At 36.0% G+C, this 16,252-nt stretch overlaps 1 protein-coding gene across 1 annotated transcript; it reads right to left on the minus strand.

The window, feature by feature from the left end:
• Positions 1 to 128: 128 nt before the first annotated feature.
• LOC106446814 (protein TIC236, chloroplastic) lies at positions 129 to 10,194 on the minus strand. The gene is made up of 23 exons (XM_013888617.3): positions 8,128 to 10,194; positions 7,720 to 7,918; positions 7,576 to 7,635; positions 7,195 to 7,299; positions 6,835 to 6,975; positions 6,605 to 6,667; positions 6,277 to 6,507; positions 6,108 to 6,191; positions 5,746 to 5,903; positions 5,145 to 5,652; positions 4,724 to 4,894; positions 4,561 to 4,620; positions 4,177 to 4,299; positions 3,651 to 3,926; positions 3,439 to 3,504; positions 3,149 to 3,280; positions 2,237 to 3,043; positions 1,885 to 2,165; positions 1,553 to 1,809; positions 1,212 to 1,450; positions 939 to 1,130; positions 588 to 860; positions 129 to 482 (listed from the first exon to the last, which is right to left on the minus strand). Exons 1-23 carry the CDS (start codon positions 9,897 to 9,899, stop codon positions 336 to 338), a joined length of 6,345 nt encoding a protein of 2,114 aa, XP_013744071.2. The 5' UTR covers positions 9,900 to 10,194; the 3' UTR covers positions 129 to 335.
• Positions 10,195 to 16,252: the final 6,058 nt, after the last annotated feature.

Below are 16,252 nucleotides of genomic sequence, written 5' to 3' on the forward strand. Positions count from 1 at the left end.
GGATTAATCACGTATAGAGTGTAATTAGGCAACATTCACAAGACTATAATTAAGAAAATTCACATATTGCTTTTTAAAAAATTCATCTACCAAAATTTCCTCTACTTTGTAAACCTTGTAAACTGGGATTTTTCATAATTTTGTATGCCCTACCAATTAACATGTACAACGTAATTTTTTACAGAGCAGAAGAAGCAAATAATGAAACCTAACCAAATAATAAAATAATTTTTCTTTGTCAATAACAAATGCTAATAATAACCAAAGTCACTAAAACCTTGCAGTCCCTAACAAGCGGCTTCATTCATCCATATACAGAGGAAGGCACAAGCTTTTTAGTCTTGTGAGGTTGCAGAGTATTCAAAAAGCAACCGTTTTGAAGGCGCAGATTGAAGGAGGACACGCAAGCGGCTCGTGAGCTTATAAATCAATGTCCATTGCATCGCCATCTCAGAATCTTTCATCTGTCTTACCACAGAGGCCTGTTGATAAAAGACAACAAGAACCAAGCGGTGTTTATTTTAGTAAGGTTTTTGCTTATCATATGGAAAAAAATAGAATTTTTTACAAGTTTATAAGCCTTTGACCTGAAGACGTTTTCCGAGCTGCACTTCGACTTCAGTTCCAAAGGAGATGTTGCTGGCCAGAGACTTGAGAGGATCTACAGTTGGATCAACAGAGAGCAAACTTGGGATTTGTGGGGCATACACCAACCTCCATCTCGCCTGACCAAACTCTCCTTTCCCTTCTATCCTTGGCATTAAGGCATCAAGCGTTGCGGTTGCAAGTTTCTTGAAAGCAAGTTGCCCATCTCCTTCTAATATGGATTCTGCTAATTGGCTCTCAAACACTTTTGCAGCCTGTGAGAAGTGATATTCCAAAACAGAGAGGATTCAGTCAAGAACACACTTGGAAAACATTTTGACTTCAAAATTTACCTCGGATGGTGAGAGAGCATCCTGTTCCACAGAACGAGTTGAAGTCACCACAAGTTTGTCCTGCCAATTGCTGGCACGGCTTTGGATCCTGAATTGCCATTCTGAACCAACTAAAGCTAAATCTAACAGAGGATCTAGTCCATGCTCAGGCTCAAACTTTGCAACGTTGAGGTGCTCCCTTTTCAGGCGTACCTGTGTTTTAGAAAACAAAATAGATAAGAGAGCTTGTAATGAGTTCACCCTGGAAAGTCAAAACAGAGATTAGACAAAAACCTGAGTAGCCACAAGATTGACATCTCCATTCTCGAATGTGAGGATACCCTTTGGTTTTAGATATTTGGGATGAGCCATGCCATCAAGCTCAAGCTCACCACTAATAGCAAAATTAAGGATTAAAGGATACACAATCCTCAACTCCGGTCCTAAAACAAGTTTCAGATCACTCAGACGGATATCCATATTGGGTTTCATCCTCACTTCTTCAATCTCCTTTTCAACAGAACTTGATTCACCTGTTCCCGGCAAAACAAGCATCAGAGATGATTTCCAAAATTTTACCCTACAAGAACTCCAAAATAGATTATTTTGCTAGTGGAGGAGGCATATAAGTGTACCAGTTGTCTGGGAGAACTTCATCCTTGACGAAACCGGTTCTGTACCAAAGAATCGAGCAAAATATCGAGAAGCAACTGCTTGATTAATAGAAGCACCTGGAATCCTTGATTGATTGGCTGCCAATCTATTGAGCGGGGCAGCTCCTCCACCCTTATCATGAGGTAGATAAGCTTCCCCATGGCTTAATTTAATGTTTCCTGATATAGTTGGCTGCAACATTGATCCACTAATCTGTAGCTGAGTATCAACCTGACCACTGAGAAGAGTAAAGAATATAAATCAATTATACATATTAAGATTATGTACTACAAGCTCCAAATGAGTTGAGTACCTTAAGAAATTCTTTGCTCGTACTTCTAGAACTTCACATTTGAGCTCTATACTATCACCACTAGATGCTTCATTTGACCTAAGGGGAAGGTTTCCTTTAACAACCAGCTTTCCCCTTCGGCTCACCCTGCTTTCCAATGAGGTTATGCACAGCCTGTTTGATTTAACATGTAAGGTCCCACCGAAGTTTGTGAGAGGTTTACGGAGCACAGGTGAAGATATAGACGCCCTGTGGAATGATGCAGACCCATCAAGAATTGGATTCCCCACTGTTCCACCGACCTGCTCAGCACATGGAATATTAATCTAACTATCTACTGATGTAAAGATAAGAAAAAGCACAGGCAACAAACCTGGAGCCTGATATCAGCATTGCCTTGAAGCCAATTTGCATAAGGGGATATGGCTGTCAACAATGTCATCCCCCCATCCTTGATGTCTGCCTCCAATCTAACTTCTCCTGCATCTAAAATGTTCCAATTTAAACCCTTGAGAGATTCTGCAAGTTGGCTGTCCCATCCCTCTTCGCTCCTCTCCCTTGAGGTTCTCTTCTCGTCATCTTCCTTTTCTTTTGCCCAGCTAGGGACTTTCACTGCACCGCCTTTATCAGTTTCTCTGTCTTCTCCCTCAGAGATGTCTTTCTGCGAGAAGCTAACGGGAACACTCCCTTGTATATGCACATGACCGTTTTGGACAAATGGTTCGAAGTTGGAGTTGAATAGAAAACGGCTGTTGGATGTCAGAGACGCAAAAACTTCAGCTCGTCCAAGGTCTATACCGCCAACTGCGCCATCCAATAATCTGACTTGTACATCACATTCTGGTTTCTCAAGACTCCCTCTAAGGTCCCCTTCCATGTGCAAAATGCCTTTGATTGGTGATAAGAGTTGCCTCAAAGAGTGCACAAGATCACTAGCTGACGATTCAACAACCTCGACCAAGGTGGGTATCAAACTAACAGGGAAATTCAGAACAGCAAAATGAAGATTCGTTTTGGGCCCCAGTAAGGTCCCATCTGCATGCAGTGTAGCGTTTCCTTTTTGAATAAGCATCTCCTTAAGGCGTAAACCATCATCATTGCTGTATGAGCCAGTTGCCAGAACACGCTGTGTTTTGTAAGTTCCCCACTCCCAATCATCTCCATGGAAGTCAAATTCGGCCTGATTTCAAGAGGAAATAGGTTAAAACAATAGCATCATTAGAAAACCTATTGGGAGTCTTTACCCTTTTATTATAAAAACAAGATGAAAGGGTTATTTTTGTACCAAGGTGTCTCCATTGCCTCCACCACTAGCATCTAGCGAACCATGCCAATGACCTTTGAGTTCAGCTAAACCTGGAAGACTTAGATCTTCAAGAATGACTTCACTTGCTGGAGTATAATACCCACGTATCTCCTGATTACAAGGAATCGTGAAATTTAGAAGAGAAAAACAAAGAGAGTAGCTTAATAGCACCTACACAGTTTTATTGTCATAGTATAAAATCTGCTTTCTATGTCAGAAGCCCTTAGTTACTTTCAAATTGAAGAAATACACCCTATTTGGTACATTACCTCAAGCAAGTCTCGAAGATTGTCAGCTTGTAGACAGAGCTTTTGCACACTTTGAATAAAAAGATCCTGCCACACCAACCAAGAAACCTCATAATCAGAGGAAAAGGAAAACATATTTGTGGAGTAGACGAACATGAATATGCTCATACAGGTTGAGTTCTTATCGAATTAGCATTTTAGAAACATGTGATTTAGCAAAAACGTTGGCAAACCTTAGATCTGGAGAGGACAGCTGGATCTGTACTTCTTGAAAGAAGCCTTGCAAGAGGAAGCATCTCAGCAACCTCTGCCTTAGGCACTTCAAGTCTCATTCTCCATCTTCCCACAGAAGATATAACACTTCCAAGATGACCAGTCATGGCTCTCATTAAGAAACTGCCAGCTTCCTTCTGACCAAGGTCTCGGTCACGGGAGCCTGGTAATACATATTCACCTTGAAGCTCATAACGGCTATTGCTTTGTTCTAGTATAGTTTTCTCGACAGTGATCTTCAAGAAGAAACATGACAAGGATAAGTAGAAATATCATAATGCACATTCTCATATAGCCTTCACAGCTAAGAGAATTTATCAGTTATGCACATTCTCAAATTTTAGGCTTGATTGATGTAGGTAGGACCTTTTATAGGCAAATGATGTACTGTGAGATTATTAAACTAGACATCAGTGGTGATTATTCTCTAGATTTCTTAAGAACTAAACAAAAAAGAACAGGGATCTGTAGGGTTGTAACACATACCACATCACCGCTCCATCTTACTGCGACGTCTAAAGCTTCACCTAGTACTCCGCTAAATTTTGGCCGAATTACAGACAACAGGCCATGTCCCCTTCGCTTCTGAAGATTTAGTTGAATCTCTGCCTGCAAGTAAAATGGAAAGTAAGATATATTATTGATAGTTTCTGAAAAGCTGGTTTTCTAAGTTAACATTAATCTCATAGCACATCCATACATAGGAATTTCGAACAACAGTATGAAGTGTAGACCATCAACAAACATGATGTTTACGCACACTCTATCAAGTGAGCCTAGTCTTTGTAGACAACAAAATATCCCCAAAAGACTTTCTGAACCTTCACTCAGTACTAGCACATAATGAACTATTAGTACGAATGTGCTTACCCTTTGAATCACCCCTCTCAGCGAGGCCAACTCCATCTCATCAAGTGGAAAGTGGCGTATCTGCAACCAGGCATGTGAAAAAATGTAAACCATCTGCAGCTGATTCTCAATTTCGCAAATCAAACAAAACATATAGTTCACACAAGACAAGAGAATGCAATACCTCCAAAGTAGCGGACTGTTGTGGTTGATAACAAGCGTTAGCTCTTAATTGTCCCTTTTGCAGAGAAAAAGAGAGCAACTTTCCACTTTGTACATTTTCCTCAGAATTAGGCTGTAGTGGACCTATAAAGTCTAGTGTAAGACTTTCATCTGGCCGCCCCACAGCATCAAGCTAGATATGCAACAATACTAAAAATATTAGTATAAACATCATGGGTTAAACTATCTTACTATAAATCTGTTTAGAACACTGTTCAAATAAGAGATGAGACATACAGCCACAATTTTGACAAGATAGCCTTAATGACTTTAATAAAAAGACAATGAACTGAAGCAAAAGGCTTCAACAATTAAAGTTCTACTACTGCTACTTGTGTTACTGATACTGATGATACACCAAAAGTAAGAAAGCAGGTGATTACCTTGACATGATCACGAGAAACGCTCAAACGTCCAGCCAGTTGAGGGGCCAAAATCAACTGATTCAGCTTGAGACTTGAGATGGAAATTTCACCAACGAGGCTTGAAACTGCAGCTGCATCTTCACTTTTTTCTGACTCAGCGTCTCCATCATCTGTTGTACTGTGACGTTTTATCTTCCCCATGAATTTGATCCTTCCTGTAGCTTTTAAATGCGTAGGTCTTGGCGAATCAAATGGATAGGAAGGGACCAAACTGAAAAACTCAAAATTCCGCATACGCAAATCCAAATCCAGGCCCTCAACAACAAACGGCATGACGGTCTCCCCTTGAGTGAAGTCATCGTGAGACAAGCACTGGTCTCGGTATGAGGTATCTAGTTTTGTGTATAGATCAAAAGCAACAGATGATGAATTAACGATGATGTTATCATGTGATATCACAATATCTCCCCGAGCATCAGTTAAGGAGCCATCAGCTTTGGGTGCGGCCCATTTGATGTCAAATCTCCTGCACCCCAAAATTTAGATAAAGCAAGTAAGACAAGCACAAAACATAAGTGAACACTAACCATAGCCCAACAGAAAGGCAAGAGAATCTTACGGTTTCAAGAGGGCCCCAGAAAGTTTTGTCTCCCCAGTTAAATCACCTAACTTTAGCATCCCAGGATTAAGATATTCAGGCATATAACGATGCAGAACCTTATCAAATGATATATTTCCTGAAAAGTTCACATCCAGTGCTGTATCATCTACCTCCCCCTGTAGACATATAATACAATTTCAGCATTAAAAACAAAAACAGAAACGCAAAAAAAAAAAGAAGTAGTCTTTAGCATACAAATTGCTAGAGAAGAGGTGACAAAATGAAGATATGGGATGTCGACATGCTATGCATAATGTCCCTCACATGGATCTTATAAGACATCATCTTAAGAAAGCTAATTCAGCTCTTAAACAGCATACCTCTGGACAGATCCAAGCATTCCCTGCTCCACGAATCTCACCACCATCAACAAGGGTAGCTCTAATACCATATAAATCCGCAACCTATCAAATGAAATAAGCTAATGTGAGAATATTCGAAAATTTTAGACATAGACTGCTTCAAGAGGTGGAAACCGAAAATACTTACACAGTTGTCAGTGTTAAATGTGAAATTAGCAGAAAGATATGAAAATGGAACACGATCAAACGCTGCAACTGCACCAGCTTCCTTGTTTTTCAGCATCGACTCATATGCCACAGATGCAGGGAGATCTGGAGACAGGTAAGCTATCTTCCTAGAGACCATACAACTCCCCACAAAAACGGGAGCATCAAGCGGGCCTTGACAGTTGAATACAGCTGTTACAGAACCAGCCAGCTGCAGTCCAAGATGTGAGAAGGAATTGGCAAAAGATAAATGAGTCACGAAGCAAAAAAAAAAAAAGAAAGAAAAGACAATATAGAATGAATGATACCGGGAAAGACAATGGCTTCATCTTGAATGTTTTCATCAAAGCATTAATTTCCACATAAGGAACCTAAAACAAAACATGAAGAATCAACACTTTAGATGGGAAAAACAAACAAATCAGACATTAAGATCAGGAAAGTCATCCTATGTAGCTACAATATTGACCCACATAATATCATTTCGTTTAGTCTTTGACTGTGATCTAGATCAGGGGTTTTACATAACATATGCTACCTGACACATCAGATGAAACTCCCCGTCATCAGGATGAATACCGAAATCTCCAGAAGCCTCCAAGGGAACCTTTCCAAACCAACCACTAGTATTATGAAGGAAAATGCGTTGGCCGCGGAACGACAAGCTGGCTGAGACATCCTGCAAAAACAAAATGAGATTTAAAGGTAGATTGAGTCACCAAATAAAACCTTGGACTGGCATCATATCTGAACAATTACATGGAAATACACATATCATAGATCGGTTCTATCGGACATGAAGTATATTACAAAGACATGGGAAGGCATATTCAGAAAAAAAACTTAAAATCAAGACATGAGAAGGCATATTCAGAAAAAACTTAAAATCAAGACTTACAGAAAACGACGAAGGTGCATCATATATATGGAAGCCTAGTCCTGTGACATCAAGTTGTCCATGTAGGTTCGGAAATATTTCCCCTCTAGACATACACAGATGAACCTGCAATGCAAGAGAAGACAGTTAGGGGAAGGTGTTCAGAAGTTTGCTCAGAATATGTCACAGTTTATCATGCATATAGACTCCACCAATAAGGTGTTCTCTAGCCGGCTTGTAACAATGAAATGACTAACTAATTGGACATATTGTAACAGCAAGTAGAGATATTGTACAAGGAAACTACAACAGAAAAAATGAAAAGGGCAAAAACATAAATCATAGTAGATGATAAAACTTCAATTTTGCTAAGATGGTACAGAGTGGACATTAGAAAAGCACCTCACCAGTAGCTCTTCCCTTAGACCACTCAATTGGGATCTCTAGAATTCTTTCAAAAATCTGCAAAGATTGCAGAATAAAGAGATAAGTCAACCATTGCAATTGATACCATTCATAACTCATCTATTCAACATGATACCTTACCGGGATAAAGAAGTTGGCAACCTTCAAGTTTGCATGCCAATTCTGTTCCACAGTATCAACAAAAACATCAACAGACAAGAGCCCACCATCTTCAGATGTTACTTCTGACCTCCACATACTACAGTTTCCACCGAGTTGAACGTACACACGACCATAGTGATTCTGAAACTTAACATGCCCATGGATGTTCCTCATTTCTCTACATAATAAATGTTGTTTACCAAAATCAGTCACTTGTTAAGACCTCTACTTCTCTCAGGTTGCAATAAGTAATCAATGGAAACAAAACAATACTAATCTCTTATGATATATTAGGGTCTCATATCCACTTAAACCAATGCCAAAAGTCAAAAGGTGATGCTACGAATTTGAATGAACATTACAGTTACAGAGATAGATGACCGTTACCTGGGCTCTGTATCGCCATAAGCTAATAGAATAAGTGTCCCACCTTTAAACTGCACAGAATCAAGCATAAATGGTAGTGTCTTCTCATCAGAAACATCACTCAACTGAGAAGCCTTGTCAGCAGCATCACCCGTTAACTTCTTAGACGAACCATTTAAAAAATTAAACACCGCTTCTTTCAATTTCATGTTCCACGGCCAAGTAGGACGCAAATGATTTGCTACAGACTGATGATGCTCATGCTTTTTGAAAGCAAAGTCACGAGGTTGATTTCCACTTCGATTAGCATTCTGATTCACAACATTCATGGATATGTCTCCTCTCTGACTGCGTGAAGTCTCAGATTCAGTAGAGCTTCGTTCAGTTTGTAAGAGTCCACAGAGTCTATCAACAGTCATAAGGAATGGATCACGTGATACAGTGAATCTATCTAACGTCGTAGCCTTGGGCCCTTCTCCCCTCCCATCCAAACCATTAGATAATGAATGCTCCCCATAAGGCACATGATAATCATACTGATTGCTAGTTTCTCTCTCACCTTTGGCTAAAAGCATATCCAAACTCAACTCGTCAGACCTTTGCTGCGATAGGCCGTGGAAATAAGACAGAGCCGCTGAAGCACTCCGCTCAAGAATCCGCTTTTTGGCACTTACATCAGACATTGAGCTATTGTGTGATCTTGAATTCCACTTGAACTTATACTTCCTCGGTCCCTTCAACATTTTGGACAAGAACTTGAGCCCTGAGCCAGGGATCTTTACCCCAAACGATTTCTCCAACTCAGAGTGCTTCACATCGTAATCAGCCCCTGTGTCCATGCAATGCTGATCCGCAGAATGCATAACATTCTCATCATTGCAAGTAAAAGAGTTCAAATTCGCTATCTCACTCAAACGCCTATTGTGCTTCAACGCATCATCTTTACCTTGAGAGGAAGAATCTTTACACGGAACAACATAACCCATCTCCGCAGCTTTCCTCGCATCACTGTCCCTTTCACTATCCCAACGGACCCCTGCTTCCTCCCTAGAGACTCTCCGAGTTTTAGTCCGAGAATCAATCCCTTCTTCAGAGGACAAACGACTCTGCAAGCTAGCTTCGGAGAAAGGTATCCCTAACCAAGTGAAGTCTTTCTTCTGCGCAACCAAGACTGTCGGATTGTTCAGAATGGCATCAACCACAATCTTCCCCCTCCTCAAGCTAGCGAAAGGACGGACACAGAGCTTCATAGTTGGAACCTCACCGCAAGAGAACTCTTCACCATGAGGACCAGCCGAGCAGGCCTCAAGAGTTATGCACAGCGGCGAAACTCTTCTAACCTTACCGAAATCAACCTCACGCTGTATACTCTCACTAACCATAGAGCAAACAGACGGCAAAAGCTTAGTCTCCACAAAGGCGCGAGCTTTGTTCTGTCCGTACCAGACCAGCAAACAAACACCAGAGATCACAGCGAAGAAAACAGAACACCTGAGGAAAAACAAACCTTCTTCCCAAACGGGTGCCAAAGACTTAACCAAACCCCTGCTTCTAACAAAAGGCTCTTTCAGACACTTAACCTCCATAATCATCCTAGACTTGCTCAAAAGCTCTACATTTCTCCCACAGAAGCGAGAGAACTTGGCTAACCAATCGTTCTTATTCTCTGAGGAGATGCTACCACGCTTGCTGCGGAACGCTCTCCTACCACCATCAAAAGCATTGATTTTGCGGCGAGGAAGAGGAAGAGGAAGGGGAGTGCCAAGAAAAGGGCTTTGCAATCTCAGGCTCATTATCTGTCTTTGGGGACCAAGAAGTCGTGAGCTCTCTTAGTCCCCGAAAGATTCAGAATTTAAGACAACCCACGTTCCGGAATCCCGACATGAATTAGATGATGAGGCAAGACAGGTTCTTTGCGTGTGTGGACTGCACAAGTGTCTTAGATAATTAGGGTTTCAGAACTCTCTATTCAATCCCAGTGATAGAATTTTTGCGGTAAGGGATACAAATAGGATTATCAGAGACTCAAATTGAAGAAACTTGAGAGAGAGATAGAGAGAGAGATAGAGGGGAAGGAACTCATACAGCATATCATATAAACAAAAAAGCATATCATATCAGGACTTGGCAACTAGTTTTCTGATGATTTTTTAGCTAAGACATTCCGTAGGGAACTACTTTTCATTGGTTGTTTTATTTTACATTTCGTAAGACAATTTATAGCGAGTTATCCAAACCAATTCAAGTTTGAGCAATAAAATAGTCGTTTGTTGTTAAAAAAAATCATGTCTCATCTACTGATAGCAGAAATCCCAATTAATAATAAAGATTGTGAATTCCAATTAAGTTGAAAGGTTTTATCTTTGTTTTAAAAGTTGTGTCTATTCATATAAATATTTTTACAAAATAACTATATTTAAATTGAAAAAAATATGACTATTTAAATATATTCAAATAAAAAAGTTGTGACTATTCGTATAAATATTATTACCAATTAATTACAATAGTTGTGAATTCCAATTAAGTTAAAAGATTTTATCTTCATTTTAAAAGTTGTGACTACTCACATAAGTATATTTACAAAATAATAACTAATTTTAAATTGAAAGAGCGCGACTATTTAAATTAAAATATTGTGACTAATTATATAAGTATCATTTCAAAAAGAAGAACTTTTATATTGAAAAGATGTGACTATTCAAATAGATCTTTGAAAATCTATAAATAGTTTATGTTCATGCCTTTCACAAAATAAAAAAACTATTATTAATTATATCAGTTATTTTTATTAATTAATCTATTATTAATAGATATAACTGACTTAACTTAATTATGAAAAGATGCAACTGTTAAATATCAAATATTCATCACCAAAAGGTGCATCTAATAGTTATGAAGATTGATATGAAAAGTTATGTATGTTGCTTATGTCTACTCATTATATATATATAGTGTGTATTGTACAACACTTGGATCTAAAATCCCATTCTTTTCAAAGACATTTTGTATTTCTTGTTTAATATATGTGTAAACGTTATTCACCAGCGGAAGAGATTGATCGTTCAAGTTAATAATTTGCCTTCAAAAGTACCAAGAGTGTCTAATACTTATATGCATCAGCAAAGATCAAAGATCCATTATTCCACTATTTTTCAACGAAGAAGGTTATTTTACATTCATATTTTTAATATACTGCTTACATATTTAATATTCAAACTATTTGAATATATAAATTTAAATATTTATTTATGCAAGGAGTTCGTCATCATCCCCTGTTTATGATATACAATTATTTTTACTCTCATATATAGTAGACTGATCGATATTCATTTCTTATATTTTAATTTTAAACGTTTTAACGTTAAAAGATTTTACGATTATTTTTACCCCATATATATATATATTAAATCAATCAATATTTATTCCCTATATGTTAATTTTAAACATTTGAAACAATTATATTCGATGGCCACTAATCAATGATGATTTTTAGAATCCGAATTACAGGTGAAACTATACAGTTCTAGAAACTCAACAGGTATTGACCTTTCAAGGAGAATCTGATCAACAGGTTTTCAAAAATGTTCCACCATCAAAGAGATTTAGCTAATCATTGATGATTTCATGTTTGATTCAGAATTACACTGGAAACTATACAGTTCTAGAAACTCAACAGCGTTGACCGTTAATTATTTGACCACTAGAATCAAGGAGAATCTGATCGGCAAGGTTTTCAATTCAAGAGGTTTTGCGCAAAAATTTTAATATTTCAAATACGTGAAGTAAAAAACACTAAAATTTAATAGAAAGTAATATAGTGGTTTCTTTATTTTATAATCTTTGCCACCCTGTTCATATTCTCTGATTATATCTGCTATAATCACAGTAACAAGCCAACCTTCGACAATCTAGCACAAACCTCCTTTTTCTAATACAACGATGTGCACATTCTTGACAAATATCAAGTGTGTCACTGGCAGCATGAGGTTTAATGTTTTCATCATGAAGCACTTGATTTTTTATTTGGATATCAAGTTGAGGGCTTGGTGCTTGACTTGAAATATTTTTTTTATCTTCAGAAAAAGTGTTTGCAAAAACAGTTGAGGTACCTACAAAGTTTTCAGTCATATATAGAGTTATTATATTCATTTAAGATATTAAAGATTTTGAAAATGTATAATATTATATTTATCACTGAAATTCAACTTACATGACATAAAAATTACTAGAAGAGTTGCAAAAAAAAAGGCCAGATTTCATCTTTTTGGAAATTTAGTAGTAGTTAAGAATACCGATTTTAAATTCTATTTGTTTTGATAATTTATTGTGATGTTTTAAAAGTTTGATGCCTTCCTATTTATAAAAGTTTTCACAAATGTTACATAAGAGCAATGTTTTAAATTACAGTTTGTGATAGTAATAATCACAAAAGAAACTGCTAACTTTTAGATCTTTTTACGAAACTATATGGAACTGCAGTTACTTTTTTGTATGGTGAAATGTTAAAAAATGTAATGAGACAGTGCAATGCCCAATTGTATGTACACATAGTAAAAATGATTGTGTTAATATGATGAAATTAAAAGTTTGAATATTTACAGTTCACAGGAAATTATGATCAGTTTCAAAAATTTTAAGCGACGTTTTTAGATATTGTAAATTAGAAGGACCTCCTTGCAGATGAATGTAAAGGATGTTATGTTTTCATTAAGTGCATCCATTCAATTTGAAGCCCAAAATATGTATTTTCCATCAAAATGTTCAATATTTATACTCGTTTCAGCGTCCTCCCCCCAAAATTTTTCTACAGCGTCCTTTGCGGATTAGGGTTAAAATTGTTAAACTTTTTTTTTATCTCCATTCACTTCTTTTGGATTCTGCAAAGAAATAAACAAGATTTCTTGTATTTTAATAATTACAGTTGAATGGTTTTAGCTTTGAAAATTTCTGGTTATATTGTAGCTTGTTTTAATTGTTTTTGTAAGGTTCTATTTTTTTTTCCAAAATGTTCCACCATCAAAGATATTTAGCTAATCAATGACGATTTTCTGTTTGATTCTGAATTACAGTGGAAACAATACAGTTTTAGAAACTCAACAGCGTTGACCGCTCTTTATTTGGCCACTGGAATCAAGGAGACTCTCATGGGCAATGTTTTCAATTCCACAGGTTTTGGGAAAAAAAAATTAAATTTCAATATGATTGTCAAGGTTCTGGGACGGGTTCCAGACTGGTATGTGGCACACTGATAAGCGCCTTAAATCGTTAGTCAGACTCGGCAAATTTCATCTTTCAACTGAGTGCAATTTAACCGATTTATGACCTTATATACAAGTATTTCAAGACTTGTTACCATGTCTTGATAGCTTTGGTCAGAGGCTTTCAGTTGGTGTCTTGACATTAATTTTGGATCGTCTTTTGATTATTGTTGATTTTTCACGATCATCATATGATTATCAGTTTTTGTAACATCCATCCAAAATTTGATCAGCGGTGAGTTATAGTTTCTTGATAAAGAATATATATTTATTTTATCAGTTCGTTTTAAAATATAACTTATACAAGAGTTCAAACTTGTAGGCTCTAGATTTTCATTATTTTAACTATGAAAGATATTTTCTTATGTATTTTTTTTAGGAATTACAATTTATTTAAACGAGCAAAATCAGTACTATCTCCACCGTAAATTTTGAATAAAAACTCATTACTTTAGTATAATCATTTCGTTTTGATATGTCAATTTTTTTGTTTTTACAAAATATTTGCACCCATATATATCCAACAAACTAGTTAACTTAAAAAATATGTGAAGTAAAAAACACTAAAATTTAATAGAAAGTAATATAATGGTTTCTTTATTTTATATTTGAATTCCAAAATACGTCTTAGTGATTAATGCACTATAATCTTTGCCACGCAGTTCATATTCTCTGATTATATCTTCTATAATCACAGTAACAAGCCAACCTTCGACAATCTAGCATAAACCTCCTTTTTCTAATACAATGATGTGTACATTCTTGACAAAAATCAAGTGTGTCACTGGCAGCATGAGGTTTAATGTTTTCATCATGAAGCACTTGATTTTTTATTTGGATATTAAGTTGAGGGCTAGGTGCTTGACTTGAAATATCTGTTTTATCTTCAGAAAAAGAGTTTGCAAAAATACTTGAGGTACCTACAAAGTTTTCAGTCATATATAGAGTTATTAGATATTCATTTAAAATATTAAAGATTTTGAAAATGTATGATATTATATTTATCACTGAAAATCAACTTACATGACATAAAAATTACTAGAATAGTTGCAAACAAAAAGCGAGATTCCATACTTTTGGAAATTTAGTAGTAGTTAAGAATTACCGATTTTAAATTCTATTTGTTTTGATAATTTATTGTGATGTATTAAAAGTTTGATGCCTTCATATTTATAAAAGTTTTCAAAAATGTTACAAAAGAGCAATTTTTTAAATTACAGTTTTTGATAGTAATCAGCACAAAAGAAACTGTTAATTTTTAGATACTTTTACGAAACTATATGGAACTGCAGTTACTTTTTTGTATGGTGAAATGTTAAAAATTGTAATGAGACGGTGCAATGCCCAATTGTATGTACACATAGTAAAAATGATTGTGCTAATATGATGAAATTAAAAGTTTGAATATTTACAGTTCACAGGGATTTTATGATCAGTTTCAAATTTTAAAGCGACGTTTTTAAATATTGTAAAATAGAAAGACCACCTTGCAGATGAATATAAATGACGTGATGTCTTCATCAAGTGCATTCATTCAATTTGAAGCCCAAAATATGTATTTTCCATCAAAATGTTCAATATGTATACTCATTTCAGCGTCCTCCTCCCAAACTTTTTCTACAGCCTCCTTTGCGGATTAGGGTTAAAATTGTTGAACTTTTTTTTTAATCCCCATTCACCTGTTTTAGATTCTGCAAGAAATAAACGAGATTTCTTGTATTTTAATAATTACAGTTGAATGGTTTTAGTTTCAAAAATGGGCAAATCTCCAAAATAGCACATTTCTATGTTTATGTCACAAAAATAGCTCTCAAAAACTAAAATGACCAAAATAGCATTTTATCTTTTGAAAAATTTAAATTTTTTTTATTTTTCAAAATTTGAAATCTTATCCCCAAAACCCCACTCCCCAAATCTAAACCCTAAAACCTAAACTCTAAACCCTAAACTCTAAACCCTAAATCCTAAACTCCACCCCTTAACTCTAAACCCTAATGTCTAAATTAATTTACCATTAGGGTATAAGTGTATATTTATCTCTTTTGATAAAATATTAAGTGCTATTTTGGTCATTTTTATTCTTAGAGGCTATATTTGTGACAAAAATCTTTTTAGTGCTATCCTAGTCATTTTCTCTTTGAAAATTTGTGGTTATATTGTAGCTTGTTTTAATTGTTTTTGTAAGGTTCTATTTTTTTTTTCAAAATGTTCCACCATCAAAGATAGTTAGCTAATCAATGACGATTTTCTGTTTGATTCTGAATTACAGTGGAAACTACACAGTTCTAGAAACTCAACAACGTTGACTGTTCATTATTTGACCACTGGAATCAAGGAGAATCTGATCGTCAAGGTTTTCAATTTCACAGGTTTTGAGCAAAACATTTTATATTCAAACCGATTGTCAAGGTTCTAGGACGGGTTCCATACTGGTAGGTGGCACACCGATAAGCACCTTAAATCGGTAGTCAGACTCGAGAAATTTTATCTTTCAACTAAGTGCAATTTGACTGATCTATGACTTTATAGACAAGTATTTCAAGATATATTAACATGTCTTGATAGTTTTTGTTAGAGGCTTTCATTTGGTGTCTTGACATTAATTTTGGATTGTTTATTGATTATTGGTGATTTATTTACTCTTCACGATCATCATACGATTATCAGTTTTCGTAACATCCATCCAAAATTTGATCAGCGGTGAGTTATAGTTTCTTAATAAAGAATATATATTTATTTTATTAGTTTTAAAATATAACTTATACAAGAGTTCAAACTTGTAGGCTCTAGATCTTCATTATTTAAACTATAAAGATGTTTTATTACGAATATTTTGGGGTATTACAATTTATCTAAACGACCGAATCAGTAATATCTCCACCGTAAAT

This window comes from Brassica napus, chromosome A4 (assembly GCF_020379485.1).
Source record: "Brassica napus cultivar Da-Ae chromosome A4, Da-Ae, whole genome shotgun sequence".
NCBI lineage: Eukaryota > Viridiplantae > Streptophyta > Magnoliopsida > Brassicales > Brassicaceae > Brassica > Brassica napus.

What these genes read in the sequence shown, in the direction of transcription:
- LOC106446814 (XM_013888617.3), bottom strand. Translation starts at nt 9,899, where the DNA reads ATGAGCCTGAGATTGCAAAGCCCTTTTCTTGGCACTCCCCTTCCTCTT. An exon ending in AGTTTCATCTGATGTGTCAG is followed by an intron (nt 6,668 to 6,834) that starts GTAGCATATGTT and finishes GTTTTGTTTTAG; the next exon opens with GTTCCTTATGTGGAAATTAA. An exon ending in AGCTCGGAAAACGTCTTCAG is followed by an intron (nt 483 to 587) that starts GTCAAAGGCTTA and finishes TTTTATCAACAG; the next exon opens with GCCTCTGTGGTAAGACAGAT.